This window comes from Columba livia, chromosome 2, assembly GCF_036013475.1.
Source record: "Columba livia isolate bColLiv1 breed racing homer chromosome 2, bColLiv1.pat.W.v2, whole genome shotgun sequence".
NCBI classification, from domain to species: Eukaryota; Metazoa; Chordata; class Aves; order Columbiformes; family Columbidae; genus Columba; species Columba livia.
The window spans coordinates 50,054,334-50,074,772 of record NC_088603.1 but is presented as its reverse complement, the minus strand read 5'-3'; the positions used below and the strand labels follow the sequence as shown (position 1 = coordinate 50,074,772).

The 20,439-nt window shown below is 40.2% G+C and overlaps 2 protein-coding genes across 3 annotated transcripts in view; one reads left to right on the top strand and one right to left on the bottom strand.

Annotated features, from left to right (window-relative positions):
- The window catches only part of TBX20 (T-box transcription factor 20), a 39,943-nt gene extending 22,847 nt beyond the window's left edge, over positions 1 to 17,096 (top strand). The window contains exons 7-8 of one of the 2 annotated variants that reach the window (XM_021294429.2): positions 7,186 to 7,295; positions 11,267 to 17,096. In XM_021294429.2, the coding sequence (XP_021150104.2) occupies positions 7,186 to 7,295; positions 11,267 to 11,607 (451 nt within the window). In that variant the 3' untranslated portion in view covers positions 11,608 to 17,096. The remainder of the gene's footprint in view (positions 1 to 7,185; positions 7,296 to 11,266) is intronic. The other variant, XM_065051817.1, reaches the window with a different exon arrangement.
- Positions 1 to 20,439, bottom strand: part of SEPTIN7 (septin 7) — a 406,575-nt gene that overhangs the window by 373,620 nt on the left and 12,516 nt on the right. The gene's annotated exons all lie outside the window — the stretch shown is intronic.

Sequence of the window (20,439 nt, the reverse complement as noted above, 5' to 3'; positions counted from 1 at the left end):
GCCAACAAGCCAAACTTAACCAGCTGATATTTTATTCTCAGCTGGTTCTCAGTCTGTGAATGTCAGCAACCAGCCATGGGAGATCATCTCCTGTGTTTAGGTTGGGAGAAGTGAAGTCCTGAGTTTAGGGAGAAACACCAGGGACTCTGGTGCCTAAATGGCTTGTATCTGGTACCTTTCCAGATGTGCTGAGGTTACTCCAGCCTCCACCTCCTGCCCCAGAGTAGTAGATGGATTGTCTATATTTTATGTATCATCCCTTCCAGACCACTGCAAATGGTTTGGATGTCTTAGGACATCTAGAAAGAACTACCTGCCTACATTTAGACTTTTGAAGAATTTCCTTCAGTTCTCATGTTTTTTTTTTTTTTTAAGCACTCTTTTTCCCACATAGGTTTTCTGGAATCTATATTTTGACTGGTGCAACACACTGCTAAACTCTCATTTTGCTGATGTTTTCCACTCATGTTATGCAGGTGTAGTGTGTGCATAAGGGTAGGGGAGGATGTCAGATCACACCTCTGCTTTCTACCCCAGAGGGACTTTTCCAGGGACTTCCCCCAGCCCCAGTCTTAACAGCACTGCTCTGTCCTCACCTCTCATCCTTTGCCTGACAGTCAGAAATAAATGATTGCTGTCACTGGGTGAAGTGGAGCTCCACAAAAGTTCGTTATGTTAGAGTTGTGTCCCTGTATTTGGTGGAAAAAAATATACAAAGAAAAATATTTTATGTGTATTTGCAAGTGTGTGCTTTTATCCCAAGTCAAAGAATAGAAATGTACTCTTTTTTTTCCATTCCCTATATGAAGGTAACTGTTTTGTTCATTGTTACTTGCAGTTGAGAGAAGAGGGGTGGGTCTACTTAAAGTGTCATTACTTTTCCCATGTCATGGTTTCAGCCAGGCTACGTCACCTCAATGCATATTATAGCTCTTTCAGGATTGCCATCAGTAGTCAGATGTTTATTTCAAGGGCACCAGTAAACACCACTTTGGAGACACACTTGTCCTTTTTCCTGCAGTCAGAGAAATCTAGATTTTTTTTTTTTTCATAGTTTAATTCTCTTTTCCCTGCTTTCTTAAAGTCATAGGTATTCTTGGAGTATTGCATCCATCCAACACTTGCCCCATAGTTTTGATTCTGTGTGAAAGTGTTTGGCTGTGTATCAGCTTTCAGGACAAATTAAACTTCAGCTTATGTGAGACAATGTAGTTTGATAGGTCCTGATTCTTCCCTGGTAAGAAATGGTTTAGTTTTAGTCCAAGCAATGGAACTGAGCTACCTTGTTATGGTCAATAATTTGGTCCATTCTGTGTCAGAGCTGAATTAGGTTCCTATGGTCAGCCTGTAAAATTCATTTACCAGTATGGGAGCAACTACATGTAACAAATTATTCTGTGTCTGTATCTTCATGCATGTGTAAAATAGCAACTAAAAGTCACAGGAACGTGAAGGCTGTGAGATATCTGAACAGCGGTACTGACAGTGTTTGTTGTTCACTCTTAGCTGTTATTATGGAACAAATGTTCCTCCTGCTGTGCTGGGTTTTTTTTTTTTGTTTGGGTTGTTGCTTTTTTATTTTACAGACTTGTTTTTAGCACTTGTATCTTGGACAAATTAGTCATCTCTTCCCTTAAAAAAAAATAGCAACGTCTACTTCCGACAAGTTTATTTTTATGCCTTCTCAGCCCATTTATTCCATCTGTCTTCACCTCACCTCACTTCTGATGTCTTCTGTTATCTGGGCTTTCTTCCAAACATACTAACTGGCAGCTACAAAAAAAGGAAACCTTTGAAATGTAGAACTAAAGAAGTCATTCAGACTGCAAACTGATAATTCATACACTTTATATCCTGTTCTGTATTTTTCTTTGTGTTGAACCAAATGGCCAAGTAAAACATGGTTGTCAGCTTCAGTTTTTTATTATTTTCCTTCTATTATTTTTTTAACATTTCCTTTCTTGTAAAGAAAAAAGACAAAACCCATGACACCAGGAACAGGGAGCAGATCCTGAGTATATCCTTACCTTGTTGCTTACCTAGCACTTGGATACTAAGGGCAAAAAGAGAAAACACTAACAGATTGCTCAGTCTTGCCCTGAAATTTGTACTCTTTGTAGCCATTCCTAACTGAGGCAGTAACTTCTGCAGAGGACGTAAGTTCAGAGTGCCTGGCTCTGCCACCTGTTCTTTTTCATTGCAGTCTGGCTTTTGTATTTTGTCTTCAAAGGGGCTGAACCTGGCTCCCGGTGGAGACATCAACTGCATCCTCTTTGGAGCCATGGTATGGATCTAAGATGGATACTAACCCAGGCCTGGCTCTAGCAAGATAATTCTGGATTAGCTTTCCTAACACCTTCTGTCAAAATCAAATATATTGCCTCGAACCTCCTCATCTCAAAGGGAGAATGTAGACTTACGTTACCATCCCTTGGGTGTGCTCTCTGCCAAATTTGGGAAAACCCACAGCTCCAGGTGCAAGCATGTAGAGGCATCAGTGTTGACAGTGCATTGGTGCCAGGAGAGCCATCTTCCATATCAGCAGGGCTGTTGGTCATGAGCTTCAGAATCAGAGTCATGGTGACCACCAGCCTGCTGTGAATGCACAGCTGGAGTAACAGCAAAAGGAGCAGAAAAAAATGACATGAAGCATCAAAGAGACGCGTGCCCCCACCTACAAAGAAGCACTGTTCTTTCATCTTGATTGAAGATCCTGCTCACGGTAATTTGGGACTCTAGCATCTCCCAAGAGAGTTTGTGTAACCTCAGTTGACAGTAAAAGTAACTGAGCATCCTCATGCAGGGCTTTGCTCCTCAGCTGCTTCCCAAGTCAGCTCTGTTTTCTGCCATCTCCCCATTCATATCCATGGCAAGATCTTGGGTTTAGTCTATAAAGTGTTAGTAAATCATTTATCAGCCACATCAGGATCTTCCTTTCTACTTTTGATCCTCTGAGACTATTCTGTATGTACAGGGCATTGTTAACCAAACAAGGCTGAAGACTCAGCTTATAGCTGCAAGACACAAAGCATCCCTGGCTGGAAGTTTAGCTTTGGCATCAGTTACTGGCAGAGGCAAGAGGGAAATGTTCAGTTGAGAGGTTAAAACCTGCAGAATGGCAAGATGTTCTCTGTGTACCCTAAAACCTTGCAAAGTGATAAATTCTCCCAACCTTTCATTTCCTTGGTTTCCTGGTCCAAAACTTCCTGGTTTATTTCTTGCATAAAGGAGATAAGCGCTCCATTCATAAAAAGCACAGGTTTCTTTACGGGGCTGGGCTCAAGGTGTGCTTCTGTCAGAATGCAGATTGTTTGGATCAGCCTAAGCTCCTTTTCTATATTACCTTTATTTGCATTTATCCTGCCTCAGTGTCTTCCTTGTGGATGTGCTAGCCAATATGAGCTGTGTTGTTTTTTGTGTTGTTTTTTTTTTTTGTGGCTTTTTTTTTTCCCCCTCTTTATTTGGCACACGGTTCCTTTTCCTCTTTGTCATACAGCTTCAGCCCCTAACTTGCTCTTCTCCAGCCTGTCATCTGTCACTACTATCCAGTTGTGCACATAGCACAGCTTAATCGTAGTGATACATTATGCCTGAGTGTGTGCTTTTCTCCTCCTCTGGGTATTTACAAGATAACTGTGATTTGAAGAGCAGTCGGGAAGACTGAAAATTGTTGTTAGATCACACAAAATAATTTGACGGAAAGAAGACTTCTTTCCTTTATCCAGCTGGCAGCTTGTCTCTCAAAACAAAGTTTATTGCCAATTTATTGCTAACAGAAGAAACTGTAGAGTTCAAAGATACATTAAAAAGTAAAAATTGTTGGGTCCAAGTATTAGAAAACAAGTGTCTGATCACAAACTGAGTAACAGAAGTACAGAAGTTGAGCACAGAGTAACTGGAAGTCACTTCGTTGTTCTGCCAGGTTACTGTGGATCAGCTCTGAAGAAAACTGAAGGAAAGCTTTAAAAAAATTCCACCATACTCTTCACTTGCTAATTCTTTTTGTTGAGCAGAATCATAAATGGCAAATGTTGATTTATTGTTCAGTAATCTATTAAATTATTTCCATAAATCCTTTGAACCAATTTGAGATACCTGAAGGTGTTGCATACAGAACCACAAAGCCAGGGGTTTAAATTAATGAGTCTTTCTTCCTTCTCCTATTATAATTATTATACTTTAAAAATATTTTATTGGCACACTCTACAGACCACCGTGTTCTGTATATCCTAAACAGTTCACACTTTCATAAACAGAATTTTCAGGAAGATTTTGAGATTTAAATCCTTTTCACCACAGTTGAATAAAAGGTATAAGCAGGAACCTGTGTTATGGATTACCAGCTTTGTTCCTCCATTTTGAACTAGATTTCACAGGCACTTAAATCTTCTTGTTAAGGTTTTGCTTCCTCCTACACATCTACTTTGGAGCAAGTCCTAAAGCACCCCTATCTTCAAAGGGTGGAGATGTTTGGGGTCCTCTTTCCAACTTGTGTAGGAAACTCCACAAGTATCTATAGATTAGATGAGCTGAAACTCCTTTCTTCTCTGAGAAGACTTGATCTCTGGGTGGTTGTTCTCTGAGCATGAAATATTTGAGCATGGTGCAGATGCCACCACCCTTTTCCTTTTAAACACAAATAAATGGCAAGAAAGGTTATCCCTTAATTTGCAATTAGGTCACTTGTTCGGAACCTGAGTGTAGACTTCAACTCTTGTTTTGTTATGTGGAAGAAACAGTGCTTTGTGGGATAACTCAGAGTTATGCTTCATAAGTAGAGAAAATACACCACTTCTGCTTTCTTTGTTTCCTTTTGCACACTTAGGTGGTTTCCTGCTCAGCCTTTTGCATTTTGTACGTCTGTTCGGAGGTTTATATACAGCCTGTGTTGCATGTAGGAAGAAGAGTGTCCACGTGAAGGCTGTGGGTACTTAAATTCTGAATTTCCGTGCTGTGCACTCATCATGTGAACCACAGCCTCACCCTCTAAAATTAAAAATTAGCAGGCGTGTTGTGATTATAGTGTAAACCACTAACATGTTTAGGCTAGATAAGCATATACAGTTTGGAATATCAAATCCCAGCTGCACAAAAGGAACAGCTTTTGTGAAATTAGTTGCTATCCCTCATCCAAGTTTCTTTGTTAGACCATTCCCTCTGCCATAAAAACCTTTGCTTCTTGTGCCAATGAATGAGATTAATCTTCTAAAACATGTGGCATGCTACCTGCAACATTACAACATAAAAATTAAATAAATAAATGTACCACATAGTTTCCTGGTTTCAAACCTTGCAGAATCAAGGTTCACTAAGAAGTCATCTCTCTTTTTCCTTTAAAAGAAGACAACCACACAGAATAATAGAGTTCTCTGTCTAGCATACAAACCCATCTGGAAAGAATTTAGTTTGCAATAATTGTGGGCATTTGTTTTAGCTTTAAATCCCTGTAGGTAATTCAAAACTAAATTTATTGGGGTGAGTTTATTCCCAAACCACCTTTGGATCCAATGTTTTTGAGATGAATTTGGCCCACTGCACTAAAACTAGAGCCTGCATTGTTTCTGTTACATCAGGATATTATTACATACTGTAATGTCTGTCATTATAAGCAGACCTTATAGAAATAAAGTCAACAGAGACAATACAGCCAATCACCTGAACCACATTTATTTTTCAGACCTTTGAAGATAAGTAATTCTTTGCTTGTTAATATGTTTATAGACTGGTATCTATATCACTCAGAGAACACAGGTCTGTTTCATTATTCATTTATTCTGTACTCATCTGAGATAGCCTTTTTGGTTAAGTAAAATTCTTTGCATTTCACATTCTTCTTCTTAAAAAAAAAGTTTCAAGAGGCATTCAGCACATAATGTAAACAATGCCATCTGTCTTTTTCTTTGTAGAATCTTCTCTGAGATAGCTCTGATATGCCTACTGTTTTCAATCACTTAAAAGGCAGTAATTCAATTATATCATCCTCTATGTAGGAACTGCCATTGCAGTCCACTTCCATTCCTGACACAAGTAAATCACTTTGATAAGATCCCCTTTTTATTCATTTTTTTTTTTCTGAGGAGACTAGCATAAGTAATGATGCCAGTGATAGACCAAGGACAAAATGACCATAATGGGCTTTCTGTAGGAAAGGAAAACATGTGCCATTGTGATTTATCATGTTGCTTGGAAAATTGTTTTCCTTGGAATTTCTGCAACAGCCAGAGTCTCCAAACAAAGGGCACCAGCAAGTATAAATGGCCAAATGGCCAAATTCAGATAAGACCTTCACCAAGCAGCAGATTTAAACAGCTATTGCTACCTAGATCTCTTAAATTAGGACAGAAGGTCAAAGCCATTTTGAAATGTGCCTTGGTTGTGTTCATCTTTGGTATAATGCCATCCACTTACATGGAAATGCGCTGGGAATGTGTAAGGTTGGATCTTCCTTCCAAACTGCTATGGCTTATCATGCAGATACGCTTTCCTTCTATTTAAAAATTGTTTGGGTGACTTCAGTGCTTTGTGCCACCAGCGACAAAGGGGCCTGGCGGACATGTCTAACCTCCCAGAATAGACGTGGCACGAGATTGGTAGAATCTGTAGACTTCCTGCTACAAACTGGCCTCAGCCCTGATGCTGAGAGAGCATGGTTAGAGCTGAGCTGTCTCTGCACACATCTATTAATATCTCTTGCCCCTGATTTCAGAAAAAATTGGAGAACACCCAGTGAGGTGGTCAGGTCTGATGTGAAAGCTTATTTGCAAGGAGCTGGACCACAGGTGTCTCTTTGAACTCACATTGGTCACTCAGCACGAAAAACCCAGAGGTTGCATTTTCAAATTTGCAAATTTGTGAAGAGTGCTGGTCTTATATTCCTTGCCTGAGACCACACTCAGGAAATACAGTGGAAAGTGTACTTTACTCTGTCTGCTGAAGAAACGGTACCACAGAGGTAAGAGGCGATCAACAAGGTCAAAACACCACAGGTCAAAACACCACAGGCCAAACTCAGAATTTCCAAGTGACATGCTATGAGGTAATCCTTTTGTCAAGTAATTTTGGAGAGTCTGTGTGAGAAGGCTGTGATCTGGACAGGGAAAACGCAGCATGCTCATTGTATTTAACTTAATGAATTAGGAGGCTGTTTAGGGTGTTATTGATACAGTAGGTTTTTTCCTTTCACAGAGAAAGTGTGGAGAGCCTTATCCAAAAGCATTCCTATGCCCGATCCCCCATTCGAACCTATGGAGGAGAAGATGATCTCGGAGATGACAGCCAAGTGACACAAAGCAGAGGTAGGAAAATATGCTCATGAGGTAAACTTGGGGACCTAGTTATGCTTGAGAAAAGGAGGACCATAGCATTTCTCTGGTGCATCTCTCTGCCATGAAGTCCTATAATGAAGAAGAATACTTGTTACTTTATGGCTGTTCCAGATATCTGATTTGCCTACAGCACTGGTGCGGGTGGGTCAGCAGGAAGCTCTAGAGATGCCTATGCAGTCTTTGCCATCAGAAGAGAACTATCTCTGCTCCCTCTTCAAAAGGGTTGAAAAATAGGCAACTTCATTACTGTGGTGCTGAGAACAAGTTAACACTCCCCATCCCTTGGAAGGACTTACTAACTGGGGCTTGGTACCACTTGTAAACTACTGTGTAGATGTGCCATTTTTTTGCCCCTTCAGCCTTCTGTGAACAGAGGATTTGGTTCTGCCCATCTTCAACAAGGCTGCTGTTAACCTGCTTTGCTTCTACAGGAAGAAAAGTCTATTGCTTCCTGGAAAACTGATGTTTAATTTTTATATCTTGGTCTCTAAAATGTGCTTTTCCTGCTGAGGCAAATACTCTCAAATGTTTTATTGAATGACTTGTCTACTTTAGCAATCACAAAAGAAGTAGTAGAGTTGTTCTTTGTGGGGATACTCACTGGACAAACTGCATCTGTCACAGTCTGCCTCTGGAAACAGATCTTAAACCCATCTTGAGGGATTGCTGACTAGCATAAACTCATGTTGCGTTATACTTTGCATGTTGACTTCATGACCTGCCTGATATGCAACAGCCACTTGAAGTAAAGCAGTTCTATCTGCCTTTCGACTGGCAGTGCCCTTGTCTTGTCCTCCAACTTCATACAGTGTTGCTAAGATAAGAGCATTATTTCTGGTAATAAGCCCTTTGGACTTGTGCAGGGAAAACACACTTATTTTTAACCATGAGTTGCTCACAATGCAAAATGTGTTTAGGTGGGCTTGTTCATACATGTCTATTCCAAGAGCAGTTCCTTAGATTGTGGAGTTTCTAGAGCAACTCCTCAGCTGGTACGATGGCATCCTTTCACATACTTCTGGGGGATTACCTCACTTCATATCAGCTTAGATCCTAGGCCAGTTATTGCTGAAGAGAGTGTTCAATTTTCCCTTGCCAGACTTGCTCACAGCAAGGTACCTTCTCTCCAAGAATTACATTTCTCTCTAGTATGATGTCCTCTTTTGGGAATGATGAAGTGAACGAGGTGAACCTCAGTATGAGAACTGGCCTTCAGAGCCTTTCTCTTCTGAGGATAATCCTGAGGAAGGTCTCAGAGGATGTAGTAGGTTATTAAAATTAATTTTATGTATAATATATACAGGGTACAGTTCTGCATTTGTTTACAATATGGCAAATGAGTAAGTGAGGAAGATGATGAGTTGTAGTAATTACCTCTTTTCTAATCTGGGAGCCATGTGCTAACATAGGGCATGATTGTTCTGAGCAACCAGAGTCATGCACAGAGGGTAAAACATACTGCTCTTGCAGATGAATACCTTTTACTGCCTTCACTCCCTAGGTATGGTGTCCTTAAATAAGGAAAAGTCCTCCAAGATACAAGGAGAGAAATAATGGTATTATCAACAACACTCTGTGGACATTTTTATTTCTTCTGATGCATTTGAAAACTAGCTTGCATGCAAAATTGAGAAGTGTCCTTCCATATGTATGAGAATTGACAACTAAATACAAACTGTGTGGTGTATGTTTTAAGGTCTCTGAAGCCTCAACTGCCTCAGAATTACTACAGCATATTTTCTTGGTGCTGGCTAACACGGCAGACATTTTGGAGTACTAAGTTGCAATTAAAGACCATCACAGTTCGAGAAAGAAACGGCCCTTTTGGAGGTTACTCATGAGAAGGAATCATGTACTTTGTTCTATGTAGAACAAAGAAGGTCTATCACAGCTATTTATTTCTAACTACAACCAGAGCATTCTCTTCTCAGTCAATTTCAGCTATCTAAAGATGGAAGTGGCTAACCTTCGGTAGCATATTTATCACAATAAGTCTTTTTTTCCAAATGAATTAACAGATAATAAATAAATAAATAAAAATTAAAGTCTTCATTGCATAATGTCTGGATGTCTGTGCTCCAGCATCCACACAAAGGATTCATGGTAGCCACCTGGAACAGAGCCAAACATAAACCTTCTTATCAAATCCAGGTTCACATCCCTCTTTTCCTGTAGTGCAATCATGCTGAGATATCCCCTGATTTGTAAAGGGGTTTGCTTTGGTCTCTGAGTACGGTGTTACAGTTTGGCTCTGGATTGTGACTTCCCATCAGCTGGGATTTGGTTCAGTGGTGGGGTCAAAATTTGGTTCAGTGGTGGGGTCACAATTTGGTTCAATTTCGTTTCTATTGCTGAACTGACACAATTTCTCTTTCCTGTTACTGGGCCATTTTACTTGTTTCATTAACCAGAGGAGGAATTATTCAAGAGTAGCTTTCTTTCTGATTTGAGAATATATCACTAAAGAGATTTATGATTTTTTAAAAACAATAATTTGCATTTTTTATTGTGTTTGCTCATAGGTTTTTTCTTTTTTTTTTTTTGAGTATGTGGCTACAACATACATAATTCCAATAAATTTACCTTGGCAGATAGATATCTTAGTACTCTTTTCTTCTCACAATTTGGATGAACCTATCTTCTAGAATCACATTTATGAAACTAATACCTGTAATTTTTTTTTTCTCAAAATGTTATGCAATACTGGCTTGAAATTATATTTTGCTGAATATTCTTGCCAGTAAATTTATTTCTTAAAGGAAGAAACATTTTCTCAATGGACAAAGTTGGACAAGAAGGAAAATACAGAAGGGGCATGAGTTGAATTACTGTTTGAATAGGAATAAAAAATAAGAGTTTATAGTATTTTATTGTATTCCGTGTTTCTAGAAATCAGACATCTGATGATGACCAGATGCATAGAGGAAATGCAGAGGCGAAGGGCAACATCACCACTAGATTATTTGAAAATGACCATGTATAATTGTCAAAACAAATCATGCATTGGTTTCCTCAAAATTTTAGTGTCAAAATCAAATAAGTACTTAGTTCTAATTTAAATATACCATTTTTCCTTTTCTTTTTTCCTTCCCCCCCCCCCCCCCCCCCATTTTTCAGTCTTCAGAGAAAAAATGTTTTAAAGAGGTGCAAGATTTGTGAAAACAATTTTTGGAATTTTTGAGATTAAAAAAAATAGCAAAGAAACCACTTCCTTTTCAAAAGTAGATAATTACCCTGGGAGCAAGTTTTTAATATTTTTGTGCTCTCTACTTAAAGCTCCACACCTCTTACTATGATTTAGCATCAATGTTGTTTCTTAGAGCACTGTGCACAGTTGAAAAATAACAATCATTTTGATGTTTTAGAATTTTTTGTTCTATATTTTGGAAAATGTCAAGTTGAGAGCAGTGTTGACAAGTTTTACTGGGGCATGTATTAAAAACAAAATAATAACTTGTAGTGCAAATCTCATTTTTCTACATTTTTGCCAGACTAGAATTTTAGAAAAAAAAACTAAGTAAAAAAGTTGAGTAGTTCTACTGAGGATCTGATATAAAAAGCTACAAGCATGTCTTGGAATCGGGTGTAATGCAGTGAGATTTCACATCAGAGATTTTTCAGTGTTTAGTGGTAGCATCACAAGGTTCTTCAGTGTTTAATACCAAAAATGTCCAATGTGCAAAACTGATTTTCCTGTTCAAGCCACTGCAATCAGCTTCTTCAAATCAAAATTTGTCTAAGATGCAGTGATAAGGACAGCAACAGGCAAATAAGAATAATATAAAGAAAGATATGAGAAGAAGTATTTGATAAGTCTTTCCAATGACAACTTGTCATTAAAATTAGCCTTGCTGTGAAAGACTTCTTTTCTCTTTTTGCTATTTTTACCTGCTTTGTGTGTTGCAGTGCAAACATCAGGCATTCTTTCTCTTTGCTTGCAGGGTCAGCTTTTACAACGTCTGATAACCTGTCCCTCAGTTCCTGGGTATCCTCCTCAACCAGTTTCCCTGGATTTCAGCATCCACAGTCTTTGAGTGCCCTGGGTACCAGCACTGCATCCATAGCTACTCCTATTCCTCATCCCATCCAAGGATCTCTGCCTCCATACAGTCGCCTGGGAATGCCTCTGACACCCTCTGCTATCGCCAGCTCTATGCAAGGTAGTGGCCCCACTTTCCCTTCCTTCCACATGCCGAGGTACCACCATTATTTTCAGCAGGGTCCTTATGCAGCCATCCAGGGACTGCGTCACTCCTCTGCAGTGATGACGCCGTTTGTATGACTGATGTAGGACAAGAGAAACGTGAGATTTTAAACATGCAAGTTTGGTATGAAAAAAATACAAGCGACCTTCCTGAAAGGCCTGTGGGAGGAGTGCTGAACCTTTAACAAACCAGCTAAGAAAATGCATTATGGATACATATTCCTCCATTGAGGGATCACAAGAAGCGAGCATGCAGCTTGGAGCTGCTCACAGACCTATGTGTAACACAGCCGAAATGGATCCCAATGTTCCCAGGATTCTTGGTCATGTGCAGCTTGTTCCAAAGGTGCATTATACCTAGTGGAAAGAGATTATGTTTATGCAGCAGTGTACAAATTAATTGTGTATAGGTCTTTTTTCATATGCTAGAAGAATTCTGAAAAAGGCAATACTCTTATTCATCTTCATCTCTCCTTGTGACCGATATGCATCTAAACAGGAAAAAAGTATTGCTATATCTTTGAGCTTGTTTTAAGCTATGTCAGTATACATTTGCTGGGAATGGGACAAAGTGGAGAAGGCCACTGTCCTTCTTGAAAGACTGGGTTATATTCACCAAAAGCAGTATTTCTTAGTTGCTACTATAATCCCAAAGAGAAAATTATTAACAAGTCTTTCTTTCTTAATTTCTTTCATAAAACACTATTAGTTCAAAAAAAAGAACTGTGTTTCAAGACTGTAGCAGTAATTATGTGTTCTACCCTTCAGTCTGTAAAAACAGTTTGTCCTATATCCTAGGAGGAGCAATTTAACTGTCTATTAAGATATGATGAAGGAAAATGTTGATTTGGGAAATTCTGTTACTTACATTTAGAAACCCAAGATATCAAATCAATGCTTGTTTGCTGCTGTGCTTGCTACCAGAAACCTCTTTCTAGATGCAAATGCGTACCAAGATAACTGAATTTCAGGCTACATCAGTTTATAGACTCTAGATCACACTATAATCAATGGACTGGTATGAGTGGCATTGCAGTATCCTTTTACTTTTTCTGATTTTCTTGGGTTTGATCATGGCTGTTGCTTTACAAGCTGTTTGGCCAGGAGAACGAGGGTTATACTGTCTGTTTTTCCATGTACCAGTAGAACGGTGGAGTTTGCTTGGGAAAAGATCAGTGCAGAATTTCACACTTCTTTTTTTGTTGTTGTTGTTGTTGTTCGTATCTGCCATTTTTGAGTTAGTAATTAGGGTTCTCTTTCAAAGTACTGTCCACTTTTTCTAGTACGTTATGCCCGAGGCAACAGAGGAACTGTAGAGGTGTAAGAAAAATGGACCTCTCTGCAGAGAGCCAGCATGAATCCTTTGCACTGCTGAAAAGAGAACCAGTGCCACGCTGGTTTTCTGGGTGGTGGGTGCCAGGATTTCACTGTAAGAAAGAAGTCAACACAGAGTTTCTGTGTAGAGTGGCATCCAAGTTATAGATGATAACACATCTACTGATAGAAAAGAACCAGCAGTCCAATCTCATATATTAAAGGTCTGTGTTGAGCTAGAACACAGAATGGAAAACAGACTTTTTCTTCGCACTATTCTCTTATACTTTTGACCGGTGTGTGTTGGTATCATATGGTAGGAAGCAGAGTGCAGATCACCGAGTCACCTACCTCCCATCTCTGTGAAGTGCAAGGCAAGTCACCTGCCCTTTTTTGTCCCATTTCCTTGTCTTACATGCCCCATCACACAGAGCAATGACAATTTCCCAGGCTTTTCCCAGTTTCTACTGTAGGCTGGTACTTGCATCCTACAGATAAGGGCCATCTTTATGTATATGCCAGTAGCTCAATTGAAAATCTTGTCAAATTGGCCATTTCAATCACCTCAGCTATCTGCAGTATCATCCTAATTTCCCCTCACTCACTGTTAGACCTGCTGATAAAAAATGACCTGAGACAATTTGTAACTTCTGTGGTCTGTATGTGAACAAAACCACACTTTTATTTACAGTTTTTGAGTTCAGAGCTACTACAAGGAGTTGCACAGATGAATATAATAGGCCAAGCTCTGCAGTATTTGAATGGCTTAGAGTCAGACACTGAATTTGTCTTGATGTATCCAAACATCAGATTTTGCTCCAGGCTATATGATTCACCTGAAAAGTGCATGTTGCAAGGTCTCATCTACTTATGACTTGTTTTGATGTAATTCCCCTTTTTTTTCAGGAAATTAGGTGATACTGTCCCCACAACAATGTAACTCTCCAAGTACATATTTGATTCCACAGAAACAAAAAATTCAGGGGAGATTTGGAAGAAAATTTTAATTGCTCTCCTTCCGTTGCTTCACTTCTGTTAGAGTTCTATGGAGGTCCTACAACAAGATGCACTAAACCCTGTGGGAAAATTATGTTTCTTTCCTCTGTTTCCTTCTTCAGCTCCATTAACTTATCTGGAGTTGCAGGTGATATAGTTAGGTTCAGAATTCAAGCCAGTAGCTTTAGTGCTGATACTTCCATCAGGAAATGGTCAAGTAAGCAGGCAGCTTTTACAGGATTCCAGAAATAAGTTTGGAACAAGTAGGCTGATTTAGGCATGTTTTACAAGTCATATAAAGCTTGCTCATATGGTGACCTGTCCTTCCTTCATAAGGCACATTCAGAGAAATAAACTGTACAGTCTCTTTAGCCCCGTCCCAGTCCCTGTTCTGAAAACACCAGTGTTTGGCATACAGAAATGCCCTTGATACTGTTTCAGAGCAAATTCTTCAGGTTCTTCCTGGAGAATGAAACTGGCTTTTGACATAATTTACCAAAATATTAAATGAAAGACAAGTTCTTTTCACTATGAATAAAATGTGATTCATATCTGAAAAAAAATATGGGAGTAGACTGTTCCTGTGAAAAACCACGATAAGGCAAATTCCTCATCCAAATTCTCTGTGATGAGTTTCATATTGTAGACAATGCAGCACTATCTGTCAAAATCCACAGCTTGCTTTTTCCGGTCAGACGAACTCTCAGTGTGCTCATCCCTCCCTGTGCTGCTCTCTGGCATATGCTGCTCTCCAATGGTTTCATTCCTTTGCATCAGAAACCCACCAGGTTCCCCACTAACACAGAATCATGGGTAAATCTCTAGCAATGAAGGGAATGAAGGCAGCTTGTGAGAGCCATCCCCAGGAATAAGGTCAATAGGTATATACAGTTCTTGCCTCCTCTTTTTGCCCTCACAATCCTACCTCCAAAACCTGTTGTGTAGAGTTGAGGTTGAAGGGATTAAGTTCACAGAGACCGCACAATGCCCAATGAAGAGGTCTTGCCACCTCGCAAGGTTTCTTTTCCCTTGTCCCACTCACCTTCCTGTGGACAGGGAACAGCATGGGAGTGATTCCAGAGATTAAATTCCTGCCCCAATAAAGTCAGCTGCAAATTTCTTGACTATAATGGAGACGGGATTTCATTCAGCATGGTCGCCTAAAAATAAAGTCTAAATGTAAGAACAGTGACTGTGGTGATAGCAACAGTATAGGAACTCCACAGAAAGGACTAAAACCCAACTAGAAATCAGCTATAGCATTGATTTCACAATTGGAAGAAAATGAATGTAAATTCATAATTAATTGGTTAAAGAGGGAAATATATTTATTTTTTTTTTTAATCTGTACTACTTTGACAATAACTCAGTAATTTATTTAAGGAATTGCTGTACCGTTGTCAAAATTATATCACCTTCAGGACAGAACATCTGTTGCTGGTAGATGGTCTAGGAATGCCAAATATAATCTAGAGTTTATTTTCCAATATAATTCACATTTTATATCCCATGAGAAGTGCTCTTCACCTTTATGAGCTCTCTTGGCTGAGCAAACTGGTGCTGGTTTATGTTGTTGGATATTTTTTTAAGGAAGGGGGAGAGAACATGCCTAAATGTGTGTTCAAAAGAGAGTAGGATTCTCCTCTAAAGTGTTACAAGTACTTTTGTTTGTTTTCTGGATTACCCTTTTATCCACAGATAGTCAACTGCCTCAGGTCTTTAATCCAACAAAAGCATCTCAAAGAGTAACAAAGCTGATTTAGATACATTTGTCTGAATTGGGTTTTCTTCTGCTTTTGGAGCCCTAAGAAAAGCCGGACATAAAACTAATTTCAAATTTGGCTGTTGGGTTTGCAATGTTGCTTTTTATGGCCTGAGGTGCTGTCAAAGATAGAAATCCAAAGTTATGGTGTTTCAGTGGTAGTCTTCTAGGCATAAATGGACAAACAAGCATAAAGGAAGTGGACAAAGGTACAGAGTTTCTAATGGAAATGCTTCTTCATGAGTTCAAAGATAGCAAGTTGTACGATAGCTAATATACTTGTCGGTACAATCTGCAAAATGCAATTTCAAATTTTCTCCCAGAAGGCTTTATCTGTGGAGGCCAGGACACTGCATGGGCATCTACACCTAAAAAGATGTTGCTGCTTCCAACAATACTAAACAGCTTTTGAAAATTAACCTCTTTTGAGTTATGGTTAAATTGAAAACATTTGGACTGGCAACTTGATTTTGTTCCACATCCTCTTTATGTGTGTGTACTATCAGGAAACAGAAATATCAATGAAAATTATTGTGAAAACTTGGAGAGCTTTCCGAAACTGTAAGTTCATACAAATTGTGGTAATTTACCCCTAGATAAGGGGTAAAAGCAACAGCGAGATCAGTGTAATGATTAGGGGTCCTAATCTGGGAGGGAGTTGTGGCCACAGTGCTTATACTCATCATCTGCAGAAGGATGACATTCACTCACTGCAAGATTAATTTTGGTTTTAGTGAGAAATTATTCTCACTACTTCTTACAGAGCATTTTCTGCTGCAGGAGATGTGGTTTCTTTACTAACCACTTATTTCCTAGCCAAAGGATTTATATATATTACTCTGTAATAAACTGTCCTTGCATATAGTCTCTAGTTTATCAAATTACAACTTCTTTATTTTATCTTTTTAAAAGAAAACTAAGCAGTGATTTAAGTAAACTCTGAAGTAACTTCTCATAGTTTAAGGACAAAAAATACAGTTTGCTGTATTTTACCTTTAGCACATTTAAACAATTTTTTCTTTTTTCTTTTTTTTTTTTCTTTTTTTTTTTTTAATTGTACCTTCAGAAACATGAGGAAAGATTTGGTTTAAAAATAAGGAAGGTAAAAAACTGGATGTAACCTCTTTAACAGAATGTACCACAGTTCTGCTGTTTGCTGTGTTGACTTTGTTGTTTATGATGCATTGCGTGAGCACATTCACCATGTACTGAAGTGTGTTTTTGTGTGTATGGGGTGGGAGTAGGGGGAAATCTTTTTATGGAAAAAGAAGTTATGAACATAAACTATGAAGCAACATCTAATGAAAAGTTTCTTTTTAAGTGCAATATATTTATTTCTGCTAGAAATATAATATCGACATTATGTAATATTTGAAGCATTAAATGTTATTTGTAAACAGCTTAAAATTATATATATATATATCACAAAAATTGTACAGAAGTGCAAATGTGTGGATATTCTGTTTCTTTCATTAAAATATTGGGTGTTTTGATATATCATTCTTATTTGGCCAAATCTTTCTACTTCTGTTGTTTTTCATCTAACCGAGTCATTGAGTACAGTGGAACCAGTGACAGATTTCTCTGAGAGTGCACAAAATCTGGTAAGGCAGGTCATCTGCAAAAGCTGGTCTAAATCTTGGATTCATATGGAGTGACCGTTGTACTGTAGTTAAATACAATTGTAGTTTGCAGATAGTTACACAAACTATTTTTTTCAAAGTGCTTTGCTATCATATTCAGAAAAATTTCTAGGTTTGCCACTGGAGCCCAAATAAGTGGCTGTAATATGGGGTTCCCAGGACCCCCAAGATAATAAACAGAGACCTAGGAAATGTAGTCTAAGAAAAAAGTGGAAAGGAATTAGGTCTGTTTAGTCTGGAGAAGTGAAGGTTGTGGGAAGATACAACAAAGTTTTAAAATATATGAAGAATGTAAAGAAACAAGGAACAAATTCCTCTCCATATCTGCTGCAGGCTTTTATTTCGTATGATTTTATTTCTATTTTAATAGCATATATTAAAGCAAAGGAGAGTTACCTGACATCTAAGATATTCAAAGAAGAAGGATAGCAAAGCACAGCATGGGGTTGTCTAGAGAAGATAAGGCACAATGTCTATCACCAGAAGTCTTTCAGAACAAGTCAAACTTGCATTAGTCAAGAATCATGTGATTAGAGCCAACCTTGCCTTGGGACAATCAAATGTTATACACCTGTAGTTCAGCTTTTCCTCAAATCAAGATCAGCTGCTGGGCCATTTGCAGGTAGTTCACAAGAATCACTGGTTTACTAAGAAGCTCAGTGTGATAGAAGAGCTGCAAGGTCCTAATGAACAGCAACAGCAGTGCCTTAATGTGGTTTTGTCTGTGGATGTAAGCAAGGAAGGAACAGCCTGAGGTAATTCAAATCCACTTTTAACTATGCTAAGTTACAACTGTGCATTAATGTGTATCTCTTACATTTGGAATATATGAAAATGAGGACAGCTCAATGACTTGGCAGCTCTGTATGATGCCTTTTGTCTTTGTAGTATATTTTTATGTTGACTTGGTAGCAAAAAAACATTAATTCTCTCATGGATATTTAGTGCTGTGGAAGTCTATCACATAACCTCAGGCTAGGAGGCTTTCTAGAACCCATTTAAATATGGCCAACGGGTGTGTTTAATGGAAGAGCTGCGCAGCTTGGATTCAGTGGGATCGCAGCAGGGGGCTATTTTTGCTGTTTGGAAGAGGCAGCATTTGCCTGGCTGTGCTTTGAGAACGGATCCAAATGTTCTAGGTCTGAACACGACCGATCTTTCTACCACACTTCAATGTCAGCACCGCTCACTTGTTTCTCATTCCCACACTGGTCTATTGGCACTGTCCAGCTCAGCCTATGGCTCTGGCTAAACTTTGGAATTTCTCCAGGCTGCGGCTGCTGAAACCAGCTCCTGTTATCCCCTCGGGGACAGGAGTAGCCCAAAGGCTTCCTCTAAAGGGTGCTGGGCAGAGCTGTGGTGGGCGGGGCCGCACAGGTTGGATTCTGTCCCCCATGTCACTGGGCCACCACCCGGCAACGCTGAGGTCACAATGCCCTCGGGGACAGGATCAAAAGGAGCAGCCGGTCCTGTGTCCACTGCCAGAGCTGGCCCGGGGGCAGCCCCAACACATCCCAGAGGAAGCACTTGAGGAGCAGGTGAAATCACAGGGCAGGGGCTGAGGGAGGAAGACCTTGCATGAGGCTGCTGAAGGTTCTCTGCTGCAAGACAATCTGCTGGCAGGGCCACCTTTCAAACTCAGCTAATGGATGGAAATCCTTTCCATCTGGACAGCAGTGGCAAGACCAAGGGAATGCTTTCTTGAGGAGCACTGCAGAGCTCACCATCCTCATCCCCCTTGAAGCCAGAGTCAGCAGCTGTAAGAAGCGGGATGTCCAAATGCTGCAAGGGGGGCCCAGTGCTCTCACCCCCATCAGAAGAAGGGACTTCTTCCTTCCAACAAGGTGACAGAGGCAGGGCCTGGGCTGGAACATGTTTATGAGTATTTGTTGCCTTCTGCTAGCGCAGGGCTGGGAACAAATGTCATCAGAGATTTCCTCAGCACGTACTGCTGGGGAAAGGAAGAGGTAGGAACAGAAGGAGAGGAGAAGAGAAAAAAGGAAAGGTGAGGAGTTCATCTGGAAGAGACCCACAATGATCCCAAAGTCCGAGTGCCTGACCCCTTCAGGGTTAAAACATGGTTTGAATGGCATTGTCCAAATGCCTCTTAAATGCTGACAGGCATGGCGCATCGACCAGCTCTCCAGCAAGCCAGTTCCAGGGGTTGGCCACATTCTTGGGAAAGAAAAGTTGCTTCCTGTCAAGTGCAAAGCTCCCCTGATGCACGCAGCTTTGAGCCACTCCCATGCATCCTGGTACTGGCTACCAGGAACAAGAGATCGGCACCTCCCTCTCCACTTGCCCTCCTCAGAAGCTGCAGAGAGCATTGAGAACGCCCCTCCGCCTCCTTATCTCCAAAGTAGACAAACCCCACATCCTCAGCATCTACGAAACAGAAGAAAGAAGCTCTATTTCACGGTATAGTTCGACAGCCCCCATACTCCCTCCCAGCTGAAGCTCTGACGCAGGAGATATCCCCTACATCAAGAAACCCCGTGTCAAGAACTGCAGGGTAGAAACAGGGAACACAACGTCAGGTGGAGCACTGTGAGTTTCTGGCACCGGTTGGACACATCAGTGTAGCCAAATTCTCCTGGAGCCATGAGTAGGTCACAGGGGGACTATGAGCCATGAATGTGACACAGGCAAATGCATTCTGGTGTGCCAGGCAAGGCATTTCCATAGGAAAGGCAAACCCCGTGCAAAGCCCTGCTGAGCACTTGCCTTTACCACTACGGACATTTCTTATTCATCAGCCTCAAGAAAGATTAAGTCCATCTGGGATGAAAGCAAACAAGGACTAAGTAATTAGTTAGGAACATGGACAGCCAAGACAAGAAGAGAGCGGCTAAAAGGAGCAAGACAAAGCCTGAGAGGGCTGCCATCACTTTCTAGAAAGATAGCAAGGGAAAAGGCCAGAGGAGGTAAAATGTGTCAAAGTGCAAGGAAAGACATGGCAAACAACACAAAAGCATTCAAGGACATCTTTCCAAGCAGCCAACCTCCACAAAAAAGACGGCACGGAAGCACATGTCACTTGGTGCACTGGGAAGGAATGGTGAGGAAATGCGGCATGCTCTCTTCACCTCTTTGGCTTTCCTCCAGCCTACAGCTCCTGAAAGCTTCCCCTGCTATCCCCTCTGAAAAAGGTTTGTGTCCCTGGTAAGCCATAAGGAGTGGGATGTAGAGTGCTTG